The sequence below is a fragment of the Aquila chrysaetos genome, chromosome 21 (genome assembly GCF_900496995.4).
Source record: "Aquila chrysaetos chrysaetos chromosome 21, bAquChr1.4, whole genome shotgun sequence".
Lineage (NCBI taxonomy): Eukaryota > Metazoa > Chordata > Aves > Accipitriformes > Accipitridae > Aquila > Aquila chrysaetos.
In genome coordinates this window covers 2,867,170-2,885,869 of record NC_044024.1, presented here as the reverse complement: position 1 = coordinate 2,885,869, position 18,700 = coordinate 2,867,170, and the positions used below count along the sequence as shown (strand labels likewise).

The 18,700-nt window shown below is 40.8% G+C and overlaps 1 protein-coding gene across 5 annotated transcripts in view; it reads left to right on the top strand.

Moving 5' to 3' along the window:
* Positions 1–1,302: 1,302 nt before the first annotated feature.
* Positions 1,303–18,700, top strand: part of RPS6KA6 (ribosomal protein S6 kinase A6) — a 45,017-nt gene continuing 27,619 nt past the window's right edge. For 2 of the 5 annotated variants that reach the window (XM_029996865.2, XM_029996864.2), the window contains exons 1-3: positions 2,003–2,320; positions 12,079–12,138; positions 15,717–15,833. In XM_029996865.2, coding sequence (XP_029852725.1) covers positions 2,240–2,320; positions 12,079–12,138; positions 15,717–15,833 — 258 coding nt within the window. In that variant the 5' untranslated portion in view covers positions 2,003–2,239. Of the gene's footprint in view, positions 1,537–2,002; positions 2,321–8,640; positions 8,665–12,078; positions 12,139–15,716; positions 15,834–18,700 lie in introns of those variants that run through there. The other 3 variants (XM_029996867.2, XM_041119055.1, XM_029996866.2) reach the window with 3 other exon arrangements.

Below are 18,700 nucleotides of genomic sequence, written 5' to 3'. Positions count from 1 at the left end.
AGTGTTAAGAATTTGGGGATCCAGAACACTTCTTTGCAATCTCTTACTGTTTGAGGCAATAGGAAAAGTCAGAAGCAGTAGAATGACATCTGCAACCCAAGTTTTAGACACAAGTTCTTGCTGAGCACTCAGGCACATTCAAAAAGTCACTTCTCACTTGATTTCCTTTATATTTAAATTAAGATCTGCCTCATGGCACTGCTCGAGTACACTAATCTCACAGAAAAGGTTTGGCCATTTGGCTTCTTGTGGATGCACATCAGTTATACGAACAGAGGCACTGGGGTAGGTAGCTGTGTGCGAACCAAAGGCCCATGAAGCTGGGCCTTGTCCCTTTGTCTCCTGTCACTTAATTGCTCTAAAAGCTCCATGTTTGCACAATCCTACTATAACAAAAATAACGTTTACTAGTGACCTAGCCCAAACAGTTCTATATTTAAAATGCAAATTCTCTCTTGATATTAAGTACTGGTAACATTGGTCCTGCATTTTCTTGCATGCCTTTTATTTTCTGAACGATGAACATTCCTGGTACACACGCCCCGTTTCAGTCCAAAACATTTGTCTTCCATGGTTGAGTTACAGACCTTTAAAAATAGGTTTGCAATGGAAATGCTGACATGCCAGCTGGCTGTTGCTGCAATGACACATTCACAATAGGCAACTCTCTTCAGCAGGCTCAGCAACGGGGAACTGGTAATGGTTAGCTTTGTGAAACTGGTCGCTCTAATTTAATCAAGGACTACAGCAGCACAGCATCTTATACTATATACTTGTTTGTATGACGATTGACTTCTGAGTAGAAAAAAAAAAAATCAGCATGGGAAAGCATTCTGGACTATGGGGTGTACCAGCTTGTTTCCTCAGTCGTGCTAATTTCATCAAAATTATGTGGCAATTAAGAACGGTTTGAGACTTCCTTTGCTAGCTCTATCTAAAGGGCAGGGCTTACCAGTAAGTCATGCAGAGTGTTTAAATAAAAACTCCGTGCCATTGAGGCAGTTTTCTATCCTTAAAAATATGTATTTTTGACAGTATCATCTAGCGTTTTCCAGCTCCCAAGATCAAACAGTGATGGAGAAATACTATTTTTTCATCCATGGTCTTTTTTCTACCCCCTCAGGTTTGGAAATACGGTAGTGTTTCTCTCTAAACACATGCTTGGAAACAAAGGAGTCCATCCCCTTGGTGTTTGTAACCACGGTGAAGCAGGCTGCTCCACTCTCCCGTAGACGTGCACACAGCTTATTCACGCTTTTCATCTTACCAGGAACCCGCGGGAACCAGGCTATGCTTTTCCACTTCCCGGCCGCCTGTGCTTCCTATCCTGCCACCTCGAAATTTTGAAAAACAGAACGAAACTTTTGGGGGTTTGGGTTTGTTCCACATCCCCCCCCCCCCCCCCTCCCGTCAGTTCATCGCGAACGAGAGCCGCCCTCCTCACAGCCGGGTTGCCCGCCGTGCCGCCTCCTCAGGAGGGAGCTGCTCCCCAGGTGGGCCCGCCGGCGCTTATGAGGGGAATTCAAGGCACCGAAGGTAGGGACCGGGCATTTCTCTGGGGGCTGAGGGGACAAGGGTCTCTCAGAGGCCGGGTACTTCACCCATTCCACACCATCGCTCTTTCTACCCCCTTTGTTTTGTTCCAAATCCCCCCCCGCCGCCGCCGCCTCGCCGAGACCCTCCCTCACTCTCCCCTCAGACTCAGGCGGAACGTCCAGCTGCCGCCGCGCACCCACGGGCTATTGAACCGCGGTCCCTCAGGCGGGAGGGCAGCGCTCCGGGGCCGCCCTAACCGGAGACCCTCCGCGCTCCGCAGGCCGGTACCGTGTGTGTCCCCCCCCATCCCTATCCCCCCTCAGCCAGCCGCCGCCCGGCTGAGGGAACGTTAACGTCACCGCGCGTCACCACCCCCCCCCCCACCGCCCCCCCCATGCAGGGGATTCTCCGGCCCGCCCTGACGTCATCCCCATGCCGCGCAGGCCCGGCCCCCGCCGGCCGCCATGTTGGGGGGTGTGCGCGGGGGAGCGCAGAGCGGAGCCGCCCCCGCCGGCCGGCAGCAGCAGCAGCAGTAGGAGCAGCAGCAGCAGCAGCAGCAGCCCCAGCTCCGCCGCCGCGCTCTATGGGCAGGAGGAGGAGGGGGCCCGCCGCGGCCGTCCGCCGCCTCTGAGCCGGTCCGTAGGGCCGGGGAATGTGCAAGGGCTGGCGGCGGTTGCCCGGCTAAAGAGGAGAGAGCCGGGACATGGTGCCGTTCGCTCCGCTGGAGGACGCGGAGGAGCCGGAGCCCTGCCACAAAATGGAGCTGTACGTGAGCGGCGGCGAGGTCAGTGTGGGGCCGGGACCCGGGGGGGGGGAGGCGGGTCTCCCCGCACCGCGGCCGGCTCCCCCGCGGGCACCTGCCTCCACGGCCCCCGCCGCCGCCGCCGCCTGGGAGCGGTCGGGCCGGGGGCGGGCAGACCGCAACGCCCCCGGCCCCGGCCTCTCCCCGCCGGCCCCCCCGCCTCCTCCTCCTCCTCCTCCCCGGTTTCGCGGGTCTGCCCCCCCACCCTTCCCTCCTCGCTGCCCCCGGTCTGTCCGCCGCCCTCCCCCGCCGGCGCCGCTTCCCCGCCTCCCTCGGGATCCCCCCCCCCCCCCCGCCCCGGTTCCTCTCTCTCCCCCGCCGCCCGGGCACCTGGCCTGCTCACGCCTCGTCCCCCGGAGCAGCCGCGCCGGGACCGACCTTTCCTGGGAGCTGGCCCCGGCTCCGGCCCGTCCCGGGAAAGGCGGCGGCGGTCCCCAGGCGCGACCCCGCCGCCGCGGGAGGGCCCGTTCCCCCCCCCCCCCCCCCCCGGGGCCTCCCTCGGCGGCCGCCGCTGCCGCGCCCGGCGGCGGCTGCAGGGCTGGGAAGGCGATGGCAAACGGCGCTGCCCTCCGGGGTGCGGGCTGCGAGGCGGCGGAGACACGTGTGGAGTTAGAGGAGAGCCAAGTTAGCGGGTGGGAAGGAACGTCCGTTCAAGAGCGCCGAAGGCCGGTGTGCTTCGTGGCGGCGTTCGTGTCGCCGTTGTCGGTTCCCGGTTAACGTACGGCTCCGGAGGATTTTTTTGTAAACGCGGTTTTATGGCCGTAGCTCCTGTGGAAAGTTGCTTTAACTTCTCCTGAAAATTTGACTGTACTAAGCTGGATGCGCATCCAGGTGGGTTGTCACTAGGAGGGGGTCCCTTTGCTTTTTCGTTGAGGAGCTACACAATAATTACCATACGCGCAACTAACAGAAAGAACCAGGAGCGTGTGACTGAGGTTTGCATGCCAAAACGTAAGGAACGACGTCGAGAGTGTCTTCAAGGTATTGCTTAGCACTCTAGGTGAATCCATAAGCAAGTACCAAATGCTATTTAAAAGAAAATAAATGGTAAGACTGGTTATGCTGTAATAATATCTCAGCAGAATGTGACACTCGAGTATTAAAACTTTTGCACTTCTAAATCAGAAGCGTAGGATTGCGTATCAAGTATCATCAGGTATGACAAATAAAAGATTACACCTAGGTGTATTAGACGCACAAAAGATGTTATCTAAATAAAGCTTCTTAAAACTGGTCAGACTTGCTTTCCGTGATGCAGTAGGCTTTTCTTATCGTAAGTAAAAAGGTCTGTAGCAAATTCATCTGTAAGTACAAAGTGTGCAAAACAGGCGTAGGTTGAAGTTTTGGGAAGAGTGAAAGGATATCCTTTAAAGGATCTTGTGGAAATTTTACTCTCTGATAAAAATTTATACATATAAAGAAAAAAAAACAACCCAGTAATTCATGATAGGAATAAAGCCATGAGGTTTTAAATTTCTTAGAGTTGGTTTTGTTTTTTTTTTTTATTTTTATTTTCTGTAGCTGTGTCTACAGAGTGCTACTTCCAAGTACTGTAATTACTGGACATGCATTTCTACACCATGGCTGCTACACTTTAACACTTTAAAATATTGTAATGATCTAATAATACTTGACGCAGTCCCTGTACCTTAATATTAGAGAAATCCTAATTACGCTAGTGAAGCTACAGGTAAGGATTAAAAAGTCAGCAGAAGTATTAAGGCTTATTTGTTAATCTTATGGTTTGTAAAAATAGTATGCTGTAGTTAAGGTATGAAGATTATTGAAGGTGTGAAAACTTTCTGGGCCCCGTTGATTTGTTCTTCAAGGATATTGTGATACATCAGTGTTAAAATGATTGGAGTATTGCAGCTGCAATGTGAACATTTGTGGTTATTGTGCATCTCTCAGTATTTTTTTGGCTGGACAAATACCCCTCCGTCGAGGCTGGTGCTACTTTCAGAGTACTGTGTTTAGTGCTGCTTTTGCGTACAGATTTTGCCATAAATATTGTATTGGCAGTTAGCAAGCGTGGCTGGAGAACCAGCCCTAGCTCCAACGCAGCAAAGCTCACACAGGTAGTTCTGCTGATGGTGGTGACGTTTAAGTTACCTTCGAATACTTGACTGGGCTTGGGCGAATAATGAGACTTGAGCTTGGCAGTGCACTTCTGTAGGAGCCTGGTTCTGAAGTCACGCTCGCATTGGGTGGTGGATGTCCAACCGAACCAGCTCTGTGTTCGCGACATCGGAAGGCAAACGTTTGCAACAGTCATTCTTTAAATTATATCTTCCTCAAGCCCATACATGAACCACTTACTTAACAGGGTCTGTGTAAAACTGTTTCAGTTGCGCTCTGATTAAAATGAGACATCATGTTTGTTACGTCCGTGTTGCATTTGGCTAGCAGCGTTTGAGACTTCGTTTATACCAAAACCAGTTTCTTAAGTTGCGTATGAAGTTCCCAAATTACATTAACAAATACTTGTTATTGTCATAACGCTTTATTTTAGGTGCATCTCAGGGATCTGTAGTACTTTTCACTTGTTGGAATTCTACATTCATGTGGTTTGGGGATTTAACAAATATTTATTTTATGTTGAAATTAATTTTGGTTTCGTTTGGATTCTTCACTTAAATTTTATAGAATTAATTATAGCCTGTAGTACTTACTGCATCCTTACGTTGGTAGTCTGATAAATCTCGGGGACCTCGGCCTCACTGGAACTACAGTCAGCTGTGTTACTGTGAAGTCGTCGTGTATTTTGAGGACTAACTTACTTGGGCTCTTGTCCATCAGTTGTAGCATAGGAGGAAAAATTAGAGAAACAGTTCTCTCCGAGGAATCTGCTTGTTGACTAAATTCAGGATTACAGTATTAGAAATAAGTGCGTTTCCAGTGAAGTAACGCTCGTGTTGACTGGACAAAGTAAAAACAGTTGGCAGGGGAAGAATGCGATCTTGAAGGTAGGAAACAAATTTTCATGCTTCAAGGCATAAAACCAACATGAACTTTTGGAAGAAATTTAGGATTGAATTATTTTGCCCTTTTTCACATTGGTGGTCTTTGAAGTGCTAAGGATTACATTTTGGACTGTGCGCTGTGCTGTTCCTGTCTGTTCTTATATTCCTATATGACAGTGTCACTTGTGAAGCAATTTTGTGACTGTGGGAATTCCTTAAGAATAGGTAGGAAGGGTGTGTGTCATGCAGTCTAAGCTTCAAATATTGAGTGAACTTCCTTCCTCCTAAATATAGGATTAATAAGTATTTTTGTGGTAATAAAAATAGGTATGAGGGTGTTGATTATAATCAGCCGTTGTAGATTATTAAAGTACGATTGCAGTCTACAAAGAAACAGTAGATGTTAACATTTTATTGACCAAGCTGAATGAAATGCAAAAATACTTGGAATGGGGCAGAATACAGTAACTTTGGAATTTTCTGCCTGTTCAGTAACAGTAGTCTTGCATGCATTTAATAAAAAGGAGAAGTGTAATTGACTTCAGTGCATGCATAAATGCAACCTCAGTCAAATACTTATTTTTGAAATACTTCAGAAACCAATTGCTTAGTTGGCTGACAGTAACAAGGAAGACAAGGCTGAAACAACAAAGTGACTGGAAACTAAAGTATTTTGCTAGAGAACGGCTGCATTGCAAGTTGCTGCCTTCCAAAAAGCATGTTCATGAGTTGAGCTTTGCTGCTGTTGTGCATAATCTGTTGCCTGTGCCAATTTAAATAAATATATCTTTGATTTTGGCCAATGTTTTCTGTCCATCCTCTTAAGCATGTTCTGAGCCTGGTCTGTCAAAGGCCACTGAATTTTGTCAGTGTTAGGAGTTGCATAACTCCTTTGTGAGTAATTACTGGCAGTGACATGGATGACTCAGCTACCTAGTTTTGTGCATCTCTGAAAGCCTCCACAATTAGGTGGTGTTATGTTAATAAAAGAGAGTAATAGTATGGCCCATAACTTGAATTAAGTGCCCTCAGCCATTGCAACAATGTACAGTTTTTTTATAAAGACTTATGAGAACAAGCTGCCTTTAAAAAAAAAAAAAAAAGTAAGCACATTAATACTCTTAAATGGCAAACAATGAGTGTCTTTATGCATTGAAAAGTGCTGCAATATAATAATAGTAATAATTCTGTTTTGGAATACCACTTTTGAAGATTATTTTGGACATCTGCTATGGTATCCTGAGTCTCTAAAAAGAGCAGGGGGAATCTGTTCGAGGTAGCTGACCTTGATTCCCACAGGATAGCTTTGGAGAGACTTCACAATAACCTTAAATCAGAAGAATGGTATTTTGTTAACTCATAATATCTAGAATTTTAATATTTATGTAGGTGTGCTTTACTACATTAAGAATAAAGTTAGAAATATTTTCTTTTTATCAAGTTTAAATCTTAACCCGTTTCCAGTGTTCTCTTATCTGCCATTAAACATGATTTCAAGACTGGCTGCTTTTTGCCCTTTGATGATAGAGTTGCAGTCGTCTACTAGACAGGCAGTAGTGAAAAGATCTCGAGTCCTTTACTGGTTCAGTGATCCCTGTGCTGATGGTTAGGTTTGTGTCTTTGCATAACTATAACTAGTCTGAGACACACAGAATTCTCCCCTGATGTCTGATAATGGGAAGGATCAAAATGTTCTCTTAAAATCAGTAATTATATGTTGCTGAAGGTTTGTTATCTTGTCTGAATGTATGATTTATTTGTCACAGGAAAAGAACTTTATAACTTTCCCTAGTAACTGATTATGGGTTTAAGGTTTTTGTGTTGTTTTGTTTTTAAGGTAGATGGCTTTATCTTCTTTTACTTGGTATGTTTAAGGAGAGCATGAGTGAGTTACCTGGCCTCTTCCTTTTGTGAGAGGGTTTGAGGGACTGAGGCTAGCACAGGGTTTGTGCAGGCGGTGAGCAGATGAGAAGAAAATTCAGCGTAGACCTGCAGAGTCTCACGTGGGCACTGCCATCAGCAGGACGTCCTTCCTCTGGTCACATTGTGGTAGGGTGGGACTCGGCTTTAGTTGGTGCAACTCAGTGTCGGGTAACCCTAATAACACTCCTTCGTCTTCCACTTCGTGGGGTTGGCTGCTGCACTGGGGGAAATTCTTTCTTCCCAAAAGCATGCGAGCCCAGGCTGTAAAGAGCACTGAATCCACCTTGGGCACTTGCACCCAGTAACAATATCTACAGTTTAAAAAAAAAAAAAAAAAAAAAGACTGTTGCGTGGAGAAAAGTTGTGGATGTTTTATAGGAAGAATAGGTGCCTTTAAGCTTCAGTTTTGTTCACAGTGACTTTTAGACATTTTAAAAAAAAAAAAATCATAAAACCCTTCACCTGCTTGGCTGTGTACAGAACCCCCAGATTTCTTAAACTTATCTCAGGAAATCAGATTCAGTAGGCCAATGTGTTGCTAATTAAATTAATGATGCAAACTCTCTGCAGATGTAATTCAGAATAAATGAGGAACAAATGTGGTTGTCTTAACAGGAATTTTTTTTCAAAGGATTTTTTCAAAGTCTTTTCAAAATAATTGGGGTTTCTAATGTAAGCTTCCACTCTAACATTTTGAAATAAGTATTTGAAGTAATACTTTTGTATGTGGGGAAGCAAACTGGTTAGTCTTGTGTTCATGTGGAAGAATTGAGAGGTGTAGATCTGGTGACCGACTGTAGCTGCAGTAACTTAGCAAATTAAGCACAGTGAAGGAGGAACTGGGGAGAATGCAGAAGCTTTTGTTGATCCGTATGTAGAATTTTACCTGTTTGAAGCCAGACTAGATTATACGTGAGTGGTGATGAATAATGCTTTCTACTTCTAATAATATTATAAAATTCCCAGTTCTGTTTTTTCTATAAAATGTTTAATTCTGTTTGAATGCCTAAATGAGGATGTGTAAAAACAGGGCAGAATGAACCAGCTTTACATCTGCTGTTTTTCCTTGTAGTGAGGTGGTTTTGCTGACCATTTGTCTAGGCTCTTTCGGCCAAAACCTGTAGACCCACCAAACCATAACACATTTACCATGTAAACAGTTAAAACATCCTTAATGTGGAGGGGAAGATGGTTCAAATCTTTGGTAATACTGGGATTCCTCTGCTCTGCTGTAATTATCAGAGGAGAAACATGTGCAATAGTAGTTAAGCCTTTTACCAGACCACAAAAGCCCTTTGGATATTCTCCCAAGGTAATAGGGTCCCAGGGAGTCATGGGATCCATCGCAGCTATTTAAATCAGAAGGCAGATTGCGCTGTGTTACCTCAGAGGCAGTTTGGCATTGGAGGATTGGGTCTCTTAGCCTGCATCTCTGGAAAAGTAAGTTTCTTACCTGCCAGGTCGTCTGACCTTAACTTTGTTCTCATCTTTTTATAGAGTTGTTTTGGTTATTTTTATACTAATAATGTGGAGTGCTTTGTATAATTTTCAAAATTTGTATTTGGAAAGTATTGACACTGTTTGCCTAAATGTCCGAGTTTAGTTTGTGTTTTAATGAAAATTAATATTTAAAGTGTTCTGTTAGTTGTAGGACTTTAGCAGTACTGAACAGCAAAATGATTCAAGGGTGAAAATCTTCTTCAGAATAATGGTACTTGCTTCCTTTCACCTGTTCTCTTTATAGAGATATGTGCTTTCTAATTCTCAATAATAAATTAAAATTTGTATGTTCATAGATACTTAGTAAGTAATGACTTAGAGGTTAAAATAGTTCTGTTCTGTATATGTTTGTATGTAAATATTCATGATTAAATCACTAAAAGGGGTCCCACTTGGCTGCGGAAGCAGAATTTTGTTTTTGGTTTCCACAGAGGTGTGAATTTTTGCCTAATATGGGAGACAGTGGAAACTTCTAGTTTCTGAAACTTGGCCAATATAAGTAACTGCACAGAACAGTAATGATTTAATTTTTGTCAATGAATTTAACTGAATAACTAGCAAACTACTAGACTTTGGATTACAATCCAACAGGTTTGTTGTTGCTTGTTTTGTTTTGTTGGTTTTTTTAATGGACGGTGACCACGGCTCACAAACAAATAAGGCAAAAGTGTAGTTGTGTATATCAGTCAATAAAAGTAGATTCATGCACTTGAACATAAAATTCTTTGGACTAAAAATTGGCAGGCATCCCAGTCTTTGTAGTTATAGAGAGACTGGACAGGAAAAAAAGACCATGAGCAACAATGAAGGGGAAGAGTGTACGGTAGGAAATTGTTAATTAACATGACATTTGATTACCTGCCATAAAAATCCTATAACTTACTATATTTGATTTGCTAGAAAGCTGAAAGTATGCTTACATGGTGTGCTCAGGAACTATGTAGATCAAATAACATGCTAATTTTTGGTTCAAAACCCCGTTCCAGCAGTGACAGCTTTCTGTATCTGATTGCCTAGAGTTAAGCTATTGTTTTCAGTGTATCTACAGTTCTTCTGGCTGGTAGTACTGTATCCAGAGCTTAAATTTAAGTAACAAAACTTGGAAAATGTTGACCATATTTAAAGAAAGAAAAGGTGAAATGCTCACTAAATTCACTTCAAATTAAAGTCCATGAGTGAAGAATTGTATCATATTTCTGAGCACCTGGAATGGAAACCCATTTTATTACTAGGTCCAAATAAGATTTTTGGACAGCTTTGGTGGGCCTCACATAGATTCATGCTTGAATGTAATCGAGTGATATTGTGAGAAGAAATTACATGGCAGTGAATTGTCTGAAATGAGGTTGGAGTTTGTATCTGGTCTGAACTTTGGTATCATTTCTTGATGTATTCAATTAATTCATACAATAACAAGTATAGTGAATGTCTCCCATCCCTCCCAGTATTTAATTTGGAAAAAATACTTTACGCAAAACCAAGTTAGTTATGCAGCAAATTAGTTAGTAGCATTGGTTTCTGTAGTGTATGTGAGGTTTCTGAATCCAGGTTAGTGCTTTTGGCCTTGAGAAATTAGGGTGGCAATGCATGATAGATATGAATGATGAACATGTGAATATGCCAGTGCTTGGTTAAACTGACAGATTATAGTTAATGTGAAGAGTATGTGTGTAAACTGTGGTTAAAATAAACAGTAACTTAAGAGAAGAGTGAAAGTAATCAAAGCCTCATGCTACTTTCGTTGATATTTTTTTTTCAGTGAGGATATAGTCCAAAAATAAGTGCCAGTATCTTGATACAGAAATTGGAGATTTAATTTTACCAAAATCATTAATTTAGGAGTTAACTCTTAAAAGCTGTACTTGAAATCAAGGGTCCTAGAAGAAGCAGTGGAAGTGGTTGACGGTTTGCTTAGATGATGCAATTGTGGTGGTATAAACCTGTCCCTTCAGCCTTACCTGTTTGTCAAGTTTTCTGTTTTGTTTTTAAATAGGGGCATGGTCTATATGGCATTTCAAGATTCTTTGTAGTTCTGCATTTTACCAATTCACATGCTGATAATCATACCATATTTCAGTAACTTAGGCGTGTATTTTAGATAAATTCAGAAGTACAAGAAAAAAGTCATTACCCAGTCTAAGAACTTACTTGGTTCAACTTCTGTTTTCAGGGGAAAAGTAGTTTGAGTTTCCTTCTGTTATTTCTAGTTAGTATTTTGGTGTGTGAGATCTATGGCACAGGAAGGTAGTGATGCTGAACAATTAACATGTAAATAAATTAGCAATTATCACTAGCAAAATCCATAATTGGCTTCACCTATTTTGTCAGGTATTACCAGTTTTTAATTAATGCTTTGCATGTTGAAGCAGAGCATGTCCTTTTTATTTGTTGTGTTGTTGTTATTTTTTTTTTTTTTACAGTTTCAGTTTTTAAGTTTTCAGTTTTTTTAAGCAGCATTGAATTTTTTGTTACTTAAGGAGAGCTTAAACTGAATAATTTTTTTTTTTTTTTTTTTTTTTTTACTGTGACTGTGGACTTGGTATCTTCTTTTTACTGTTTTTTGGTGGCGGGTGGGGGTAGGCAACTGCTAGCAAGTATTGTGCTCATTTAAGAGCGTATCATTTATTTGCTTCTGTCCAGATGCATATCATACTTTTCTGCTTCTTAAAAGTGTTATTTTTGAAATTGATCCACAAATAATATACAGATCTATAGTTTCTAAAATACTTCATTAAAGTTTGAGTATTCTATTCGCTAGATATTTAAATAACTGTTGATGCAAGCGAATTTTTAGAGGAGTCTAATTTTTTAAGGAAATAGGTAACTGGTTCTGTGCATAAGAAATCTATAGTATGTATTCTGTGTTCTACCTGCGCTTGCCCTTCTCCCTCCTGCCCCAAAAAGACTTGAAATCACTTTTGAATCTTTTCTCCTTAAAATGCAAATTAATTTTCAGCAGCAGATTTTAGGTTTCTGAAAAGCATCCTCAACATAATTTCTGTGTATAACGGAAGAATTTTACGTTAGTGTCATCTCGTTTGGATGGTATCTGTAGCTTTTAAAGAAGGAATTTAAAATTAATTCCCATTAAAGAACACTGTGGAATGGCATTTACAAAGGGGTATGCTAAATGACACATAAGGGAGATGCTAAATATAACTACTAAGTAGTAGTATTTGTTTGAAACTACAGTTCTAAATTAGAGCAACACCACCACCAGTTTTCATTTGTGTGCTCTGAAATGTAAATTGGTCAAATGATGAACTCTGCTTATTTGAAATTGTTAGGTCTTAATGTTATTTTTGTTGTGTTTTTTTCTTTCTCTTCTGCATTCCCCTTCCTTCCCCTCTCCAGCTAAATGGCCTTAAAATGGCAGATGAGCCCATGGAAGAAGGTGAACCATATTCCTACCACGTAAGTATATCTGATAGATGTTCAGTTTAGACACTCATTAGCATGACTTCCTTTTGAAGCAGAATTTATGCATTCCCTGCTCTTTAATAACTTTTTAACCTATCATTTTATTTGACCAGATCTGAAGAGGCTCTAAGTCTCAAAGATGATTTTGAAAATTAATACCTGGGTAGGGGCTGTAAGTGCCTTGTGTGGGAAAGGTTGCTGCATGAGCCAGTGCTTTATGGAAAACGGTTTCTGTGTGCTGGAGAGAGCGTTTGCAGATCCCTCAACCTCAGAAAATGCTCAGTCCAACCTTGAACGTTTTATACACAGAGTGCTTAATGTCACTCTTTTTACACTGTCATCTGTTCTTCCTTTGTATTTTTTAATGTAGTTGCTGTACATTCATCTAGAAGGTGCTTAATTCCTGCTATTTTAGAACAGAATTAATTTTTATACCAGTATGTTAATTTGACTTTTATGTAGAAATATCCCAGATAAACCCTGTTGAGCACGTTTTTTGTCCGGTGCCTTGGTGATGTGCATATTTAGGAGATGCTGAAGATCAGTGTTCTGTATGCTGGCTAAACCTTGGACTAAATTTCAGGCTAATTCTGTATGTGGTGAAATGCCTGACTTTGCACGGAAAAATGGGCCATTTTTGAACATACTCATCCGTATGTTTTTCAACAGGATCATGGGAGAAGGTATCAAGTAGATCTTATTGCCAGCTGTAACCACTGCTTTGTATTGCAATAATAACTTTATAAGTAAGTGATCTGGAGAATAAACTCTTGAGGGTAGAAACATGTGGTGCTTGGACTTCTCCTGGTGTGGAGTAAGTAAATAAACAATCAGTGTCATAGTCATCTTACACGTAGCAAAGAAAGATGAGCAATGGGTTGTCTCAATCTTTTACTGTACTTGAACCAGAAGGATGTTGCTGAGCTTGTTTGTTAGGTGCTTGGAGCTACATACCAGTCAAGCTGTAACGAAGTAAGATGGCACAAAGCCATAACCGATTGCGGCGTTTCTTTCAGTGCTTTGTCTTCTGTTGAACCTGCTGGGAATACTTACCTCTTGTGCAAGGCGACTCAGTGGGAGCTGGTACCTGAGCCCTGAAATAGATTTGCTGCTCAAGCAGCAGAGCACAAAACCAGATAACCAAATCTGCAGTTCATGGAGGCCAAACTAGAAATGAAAATGAAACTGGCTTGTATATCTGTTCAACTCTTTACCTGCTTATTTCTTGTTGATGATGCAGAGGTCTTTTTATACTTCAGTCATGCCAATTTTTAGTACTTTAATGATAGTTAGGTAGGTGAAATTGTATAGACATCTTTTGTGAAGGTAAAACACTTTATGAAAAATAACTCATCTTGCACATCTCAAGTTATTCTTTATTTGCATGGAAAACATTTTTTCTCCTCAGTTCACTTTTAGAAATACTCTATCAGTCTCCGCAGCAACCACATGTGATGTCACAGGCTAATGACTCAAGGTGGGTGATAAACAGAAGAGCAGGTGAACTCTTAAAGATCTTTTCTCATGCGAAGGTTCACAGTGTGAAGGAATACAAATTAGGATGGTGAAGTAAAAAGGCTTCTAAATAGAGTATTTACATATTTTATAGAAAGAACCAGCCATTAAGTCTGTTGTACAACTTGGTGTATAACTAGATGACTTGCTGCTTTCATCTGTCATCAGATCACTTGAAAGGCTAGTGTTCTTACCTGCCTTAAATTCCAGGCATGTGTTGTTAAAAAAAAAAAAAAAAAAGTAAAAATTAAAAGATATGTGCGCCTTTCTTATGAATATGTATATGCATAGTCAACAGGATGGATGGATGAAATGAAGTTGAGATGTGTGCACTGTATCATCAGTGTATGTCAGCTGGTATTTTGTGAACAGAGGGAAATAAAGTAGCTTAGAGCGTGAATTAAAGAATTAACTTTGTTATCCAGCAGTGTCTTGTGTTAATACCTACCTTTGCATGGGAAGCAAGTGGAACAAAGAGGCCTCTTCCAGGAAGAATATGAAATAAGAGATGTAGGGGAGGGGAAAAGACTTGTGTAGTAACAGCTGAACTACAGTTTGTGAATATACTGAGATGTTAGTTTGAACTCTTTCTTTCCCCCTCAGGACAAACAAAACAATTAAGGCATAGACAGTTAATGCAGTGTGATGATTGTCCCCTTTTTTCAGATGATCAGATTTCTACCCTGAATTTCTGTGTCAACCCACCTAGAGAGTTTCATCTAGATACTTCTGTATCAAGTCTGATAATGTTGGCTATAAGTTTTAATGCATGGTCTTGGGCAGCAAGACTTCCTGTAGTCAACTTAAGTATAGAATGATGTTCTTTTCTAAAACCAGCTGTTTCATCAAGTGGTCAGGTTTTTTTCCAGTGGTGTTCATACTTGTCATTGAGGGACAACAACACACCATAGGTTGGTAGGGTGTTTTTCTGGTCTTCACTAAGAGAAGCTTTCAAGATGAAGGTCTAAAGAGGATGGGAGGACAGTTAATAATCATTTGGATACCCTAAAGACATCAAAGTCCTGCAGATTGGGTGGGATTTTCTGTTGTGATTGGGTTGTATTTGCAGCGTGCAAGAAATTAGTTGGTGTTCTTGATAGGGCTGAGGAGTGCCGCTCCTGTTGTACGTGCAAGCTCAGGTTGCTGTTCTAGGTCTTAGCATGTAGTTTGTAGTTTCAAGGGTGCTTATTTTGACAGCTCTCTTGCTTTGGCTCACAGAAACTTCTCTTACACCATAAGAGCTGCAATACATCATCTGATTTGTTTTCATCATGAATGTTTGTCTCTTCACAATTGTAGCTGCTGTGCCCTGCTTTGCTAAAGATGAGAGTAACAGGAAAAAGTCAATAGAACACTAAATCTTTTACACAGTACCTCAGAATTACCCTCAGCTTTCTGAAGTAGGTCTCTACAGAGGATAGTCTCTCCATAAGCTCTGCATCCCAGAGCTATGTTTCTTCTGTTGGATGCAAGAATTCTCAGAGTTCTTAAAATGACTCATATCTTATTTATGCTCTTCAACCGATGCATGTTCATCTACCTACAAATGGATGACCATATTTATTATTTGCTGCTGTGAAAAGCAGTAATTACCTAAAATGATGAAATTCAATTTCGCTTTCATTAAGACTATTTCTGGAAAGGGAAATATGAGAAGAGTAATCACTGGGAAAACTAAAGGCCACTAAAACAGAAGTGAAGCACAGAAGAACCATCTTGGACTTGGTTTAAAAATCTGTACATTTATTCCTTTTATGTAAGAAAATCCATCTTTTGTCATAAATATTATAACTACAAAGGAAATGAACATTCTTTGAGAACTTTACTTCAGTTTAGAAACTTTAGATGCATCTAAGAAAGAATGGATAGGAAAACTCTTCATTTGAACAGCTTTCTGTTGTGCCTTATTAGAATTTTGAATATTTTATTAGGGCAAAAAAAAAAAAGGCAACCCACAAAAAAACCAAGAGAAGAGCAAGCTTTTACATGCACTTCTAACAAGAGTTGATTAATTCAGGCCTGTTCACTGTTGTATTTTGTTTGCCTTGAAATAATAGGATGAAGGAAGTGTGAAAGAAATCCCTATTACACACCATGTGAAAGAAGGATGTGAGAAAGCAGATCCAGCACAGTTTGAACTACTTAAGGTTCTTGGACAGGGATCATTTGGAAAGGTAAGATAACTTTGTTTTCATCTGATGTCCACTTTGAACCTGCTTTATCTTGCTTCCCTTATTTCTGTAATACTACAAGGTTAGGTATAAACGTAACAAATCTGAGTACAGGTAGATACGTTTGTGGAAATTGCCTTGCTTTGGAGGAAGTTATCCACCCTGTTTTGCAGCTGGGTGGGAGGGGACTATGTTTTCATTTTTACTATGATAGCATTTCTGACTTAATGTTTTTTAGAGGAAAAGCAATCTTTTTCCACAGACCTGTCCAGACATTCAAGAAAGATAGTGCTGTAGCAGAGTTGCTGGGAATGTTTGAAAAGATAGTGACAAATTTCATTTTTTTCCAAACCTTGTCCTGGTGCCAAGGGAGCACTGTTTATAGCAGGACATCAAATCATATCAGACGCAGAGGCAACAGACTCAAGTCTGTAGGCAGAATGGTCAGTCAGTAGCAAATTTTTAGGAGGTCTGCCATGGAAAGTTACCATTTGCTTTAACTGGACAGAGAGGCATGTTTGTGGTTCATCTGGAGTGGCATCTGCAGCTTCATGGGAACAATGGCACCAACATCAAGGGATTTAACCAGTTGGGTTAGAGAGTTAGGGGTGGGTTTTATGCAACAGCTCTGGTGTTGACAAGCTCTGTTTGCCTAATACCATGGCTATTTGAAATAAAATAATAGTGTTTTCAACTGCCTCAAGTCTTTATTTATTGCAGCATCTAGTGAGGAATCAGAATGAACAATATCTCTGTTCCATATAGGTTGCCTCATATCTTCTGTAGCTTAGGTTGATGCTTGGGAGGCACCAGTGGTGTAATAGACATCGATAGACACTTCTGGAGGAGTTGGTGATTTGTTGTTTAATGATGGTACTTGACATGCCGTGAATGACTTTTTTCAATATACGAAATCTGTATTGATGCAGATACAGAAGAATGATAGTGGTAGTTTAGAACTTGAACCAAAGTAACAATAAAATAAATAATCGGGGAAAGGTATTTCAGGTTTTTTATTTTGCTGTATTTAAGTGATCTACAGCTAAAAGACAGTAAGTGAACAATTATTCAAATAGCATATAGAAGAAATATGGCAATTTTTTTGTTATGATAATTTCTTTTTGTAACGTGCCACTTGGTGTCACATTGCAGAAATGAAATTAAAAATCAAATGTCTCAGTCACTAGTTTGAAACACAGTAGTTGAAATATTAATCCTAGTGTATAAGAAGCTAGTTTATTTTTTAAAACCAGACTCTTAAACTACATCTTTTGCAGCACATAAAAAGTAGACAATCAGCTTTACATGTGTTTCCATTTCCTGTTCTTCTGCTGGTTTTGTCTTATCTCATGGCAGGAACAAATCTCTGCATAGAGTTGTATGAGAGGCAGGGGAGGAAAACCCTGGACATTAGGAAGGCATTCTGTGAATAACTGATAGTTCAGAAAATAGACTTTAAAATATTTCTTAATGTTTTACAGCTTAAGAAACATTTCTTTATCTGGTAATGTTGGTTGCCGATTCCCTCATACACTTCTCATGGAGCCTAAAAGGCTCCATGCATTTATTACTCTTGACTTGAGATGTCTTAAGCTATCTTAGGGTTCAGCACATCTGGTGCGGACATCTTAGCCCTGACTCAGACACATTCTTACTTCACAGAGTTCAGACTTCTGACAGCCTAAGGAACGCTCTTGCTCAGAATCCCACCAGCTTGGTGAGATGTCTGGTTTAGAGCTTTTGAAACCTGGCAGTACTTGGTTCAGACACCAGCTTTAAGAATTGGATGGTGACTGTTGCACACCTGAGCGGAGCTCTTTTTATCTAATATTTGTTGGTTTCTATTGAAAAGAGAAAACAAACAATGAAGATCAATGGCTGTTGCCTTCATGGTGTTTGTTTTCTCTCTCCAGTTCGTACTTCCCAGGGATCTCCCTTTGGGTTTAACAAACACAAGGTTTGTTTGCTCTAGCCTAGTATAGTGCTACAGCCCATTCTCTATGTGGGTTTTTTGGCATCTGTGCGGGATTTAACGCAGCTTCACAGAAATGAAGGGTTAAACCTCATGTCCATTACCAAGTTTCTCTCTTTAGCCTTTGATAGCATTCTGAGGTTTCAGCACCTGGTCTGGTGAAAATGGTCTTCGATTCACTTAGGTGAATCGCTTTGCGCAGTATGTGTCCATCTTGATTGTGCTTTACAATTGAACAATCGACCATTGCATCTCTGCAAGATGTGGGATTAGGGAGACTTTGTCTGCAAATTAAATAGCTGGTGCTTGAGTAGTTTTCAGTGGCAGCTATTTTGGTCCTTGTTAGCTAGAATTTGTAACTTGTACATGAATTCCTTACATTCTTACAAGCTGCTAGTTATTAAGCGCTAAAATATTTGTACATGCTTATTAATATTTTACTTTTGTAACTGAGTGTATTAATCTACAGATGTTTTCTTATTTGCTGGTGTTTGAATTACTCCCTTTACTATTTGAGCATCAACATTGAGAGTAGTGCTGTAGGTCAATCATTGGGCAAAACTTAAAACAAAAAGCCCAATAACCTTGAAACATGATGACTTTTTTCGTTGAACCAGAGCTTAAATAAAAACAACCCCCACCCTGTACAATTTAGTCAGTGACAGCGTATGAATTTCTGATTCTAGAATGGAAAAGTTGATGAGTATTTGATCTTTTTTTAACAATTTCTAAGTAATTTCTAACAAAGTGTATATGTAAATAAATCTAGTGTTAATGAAAATCTGAATAAGGTAAGATCAGAGAGGCAATTTCGGGTAGCTCTTGGCATTCTCTTGTGACTTGTACTTTTTTTTTTTTTTGCAGTACAAACATTCCTCATAACTAATAATTGCTATTA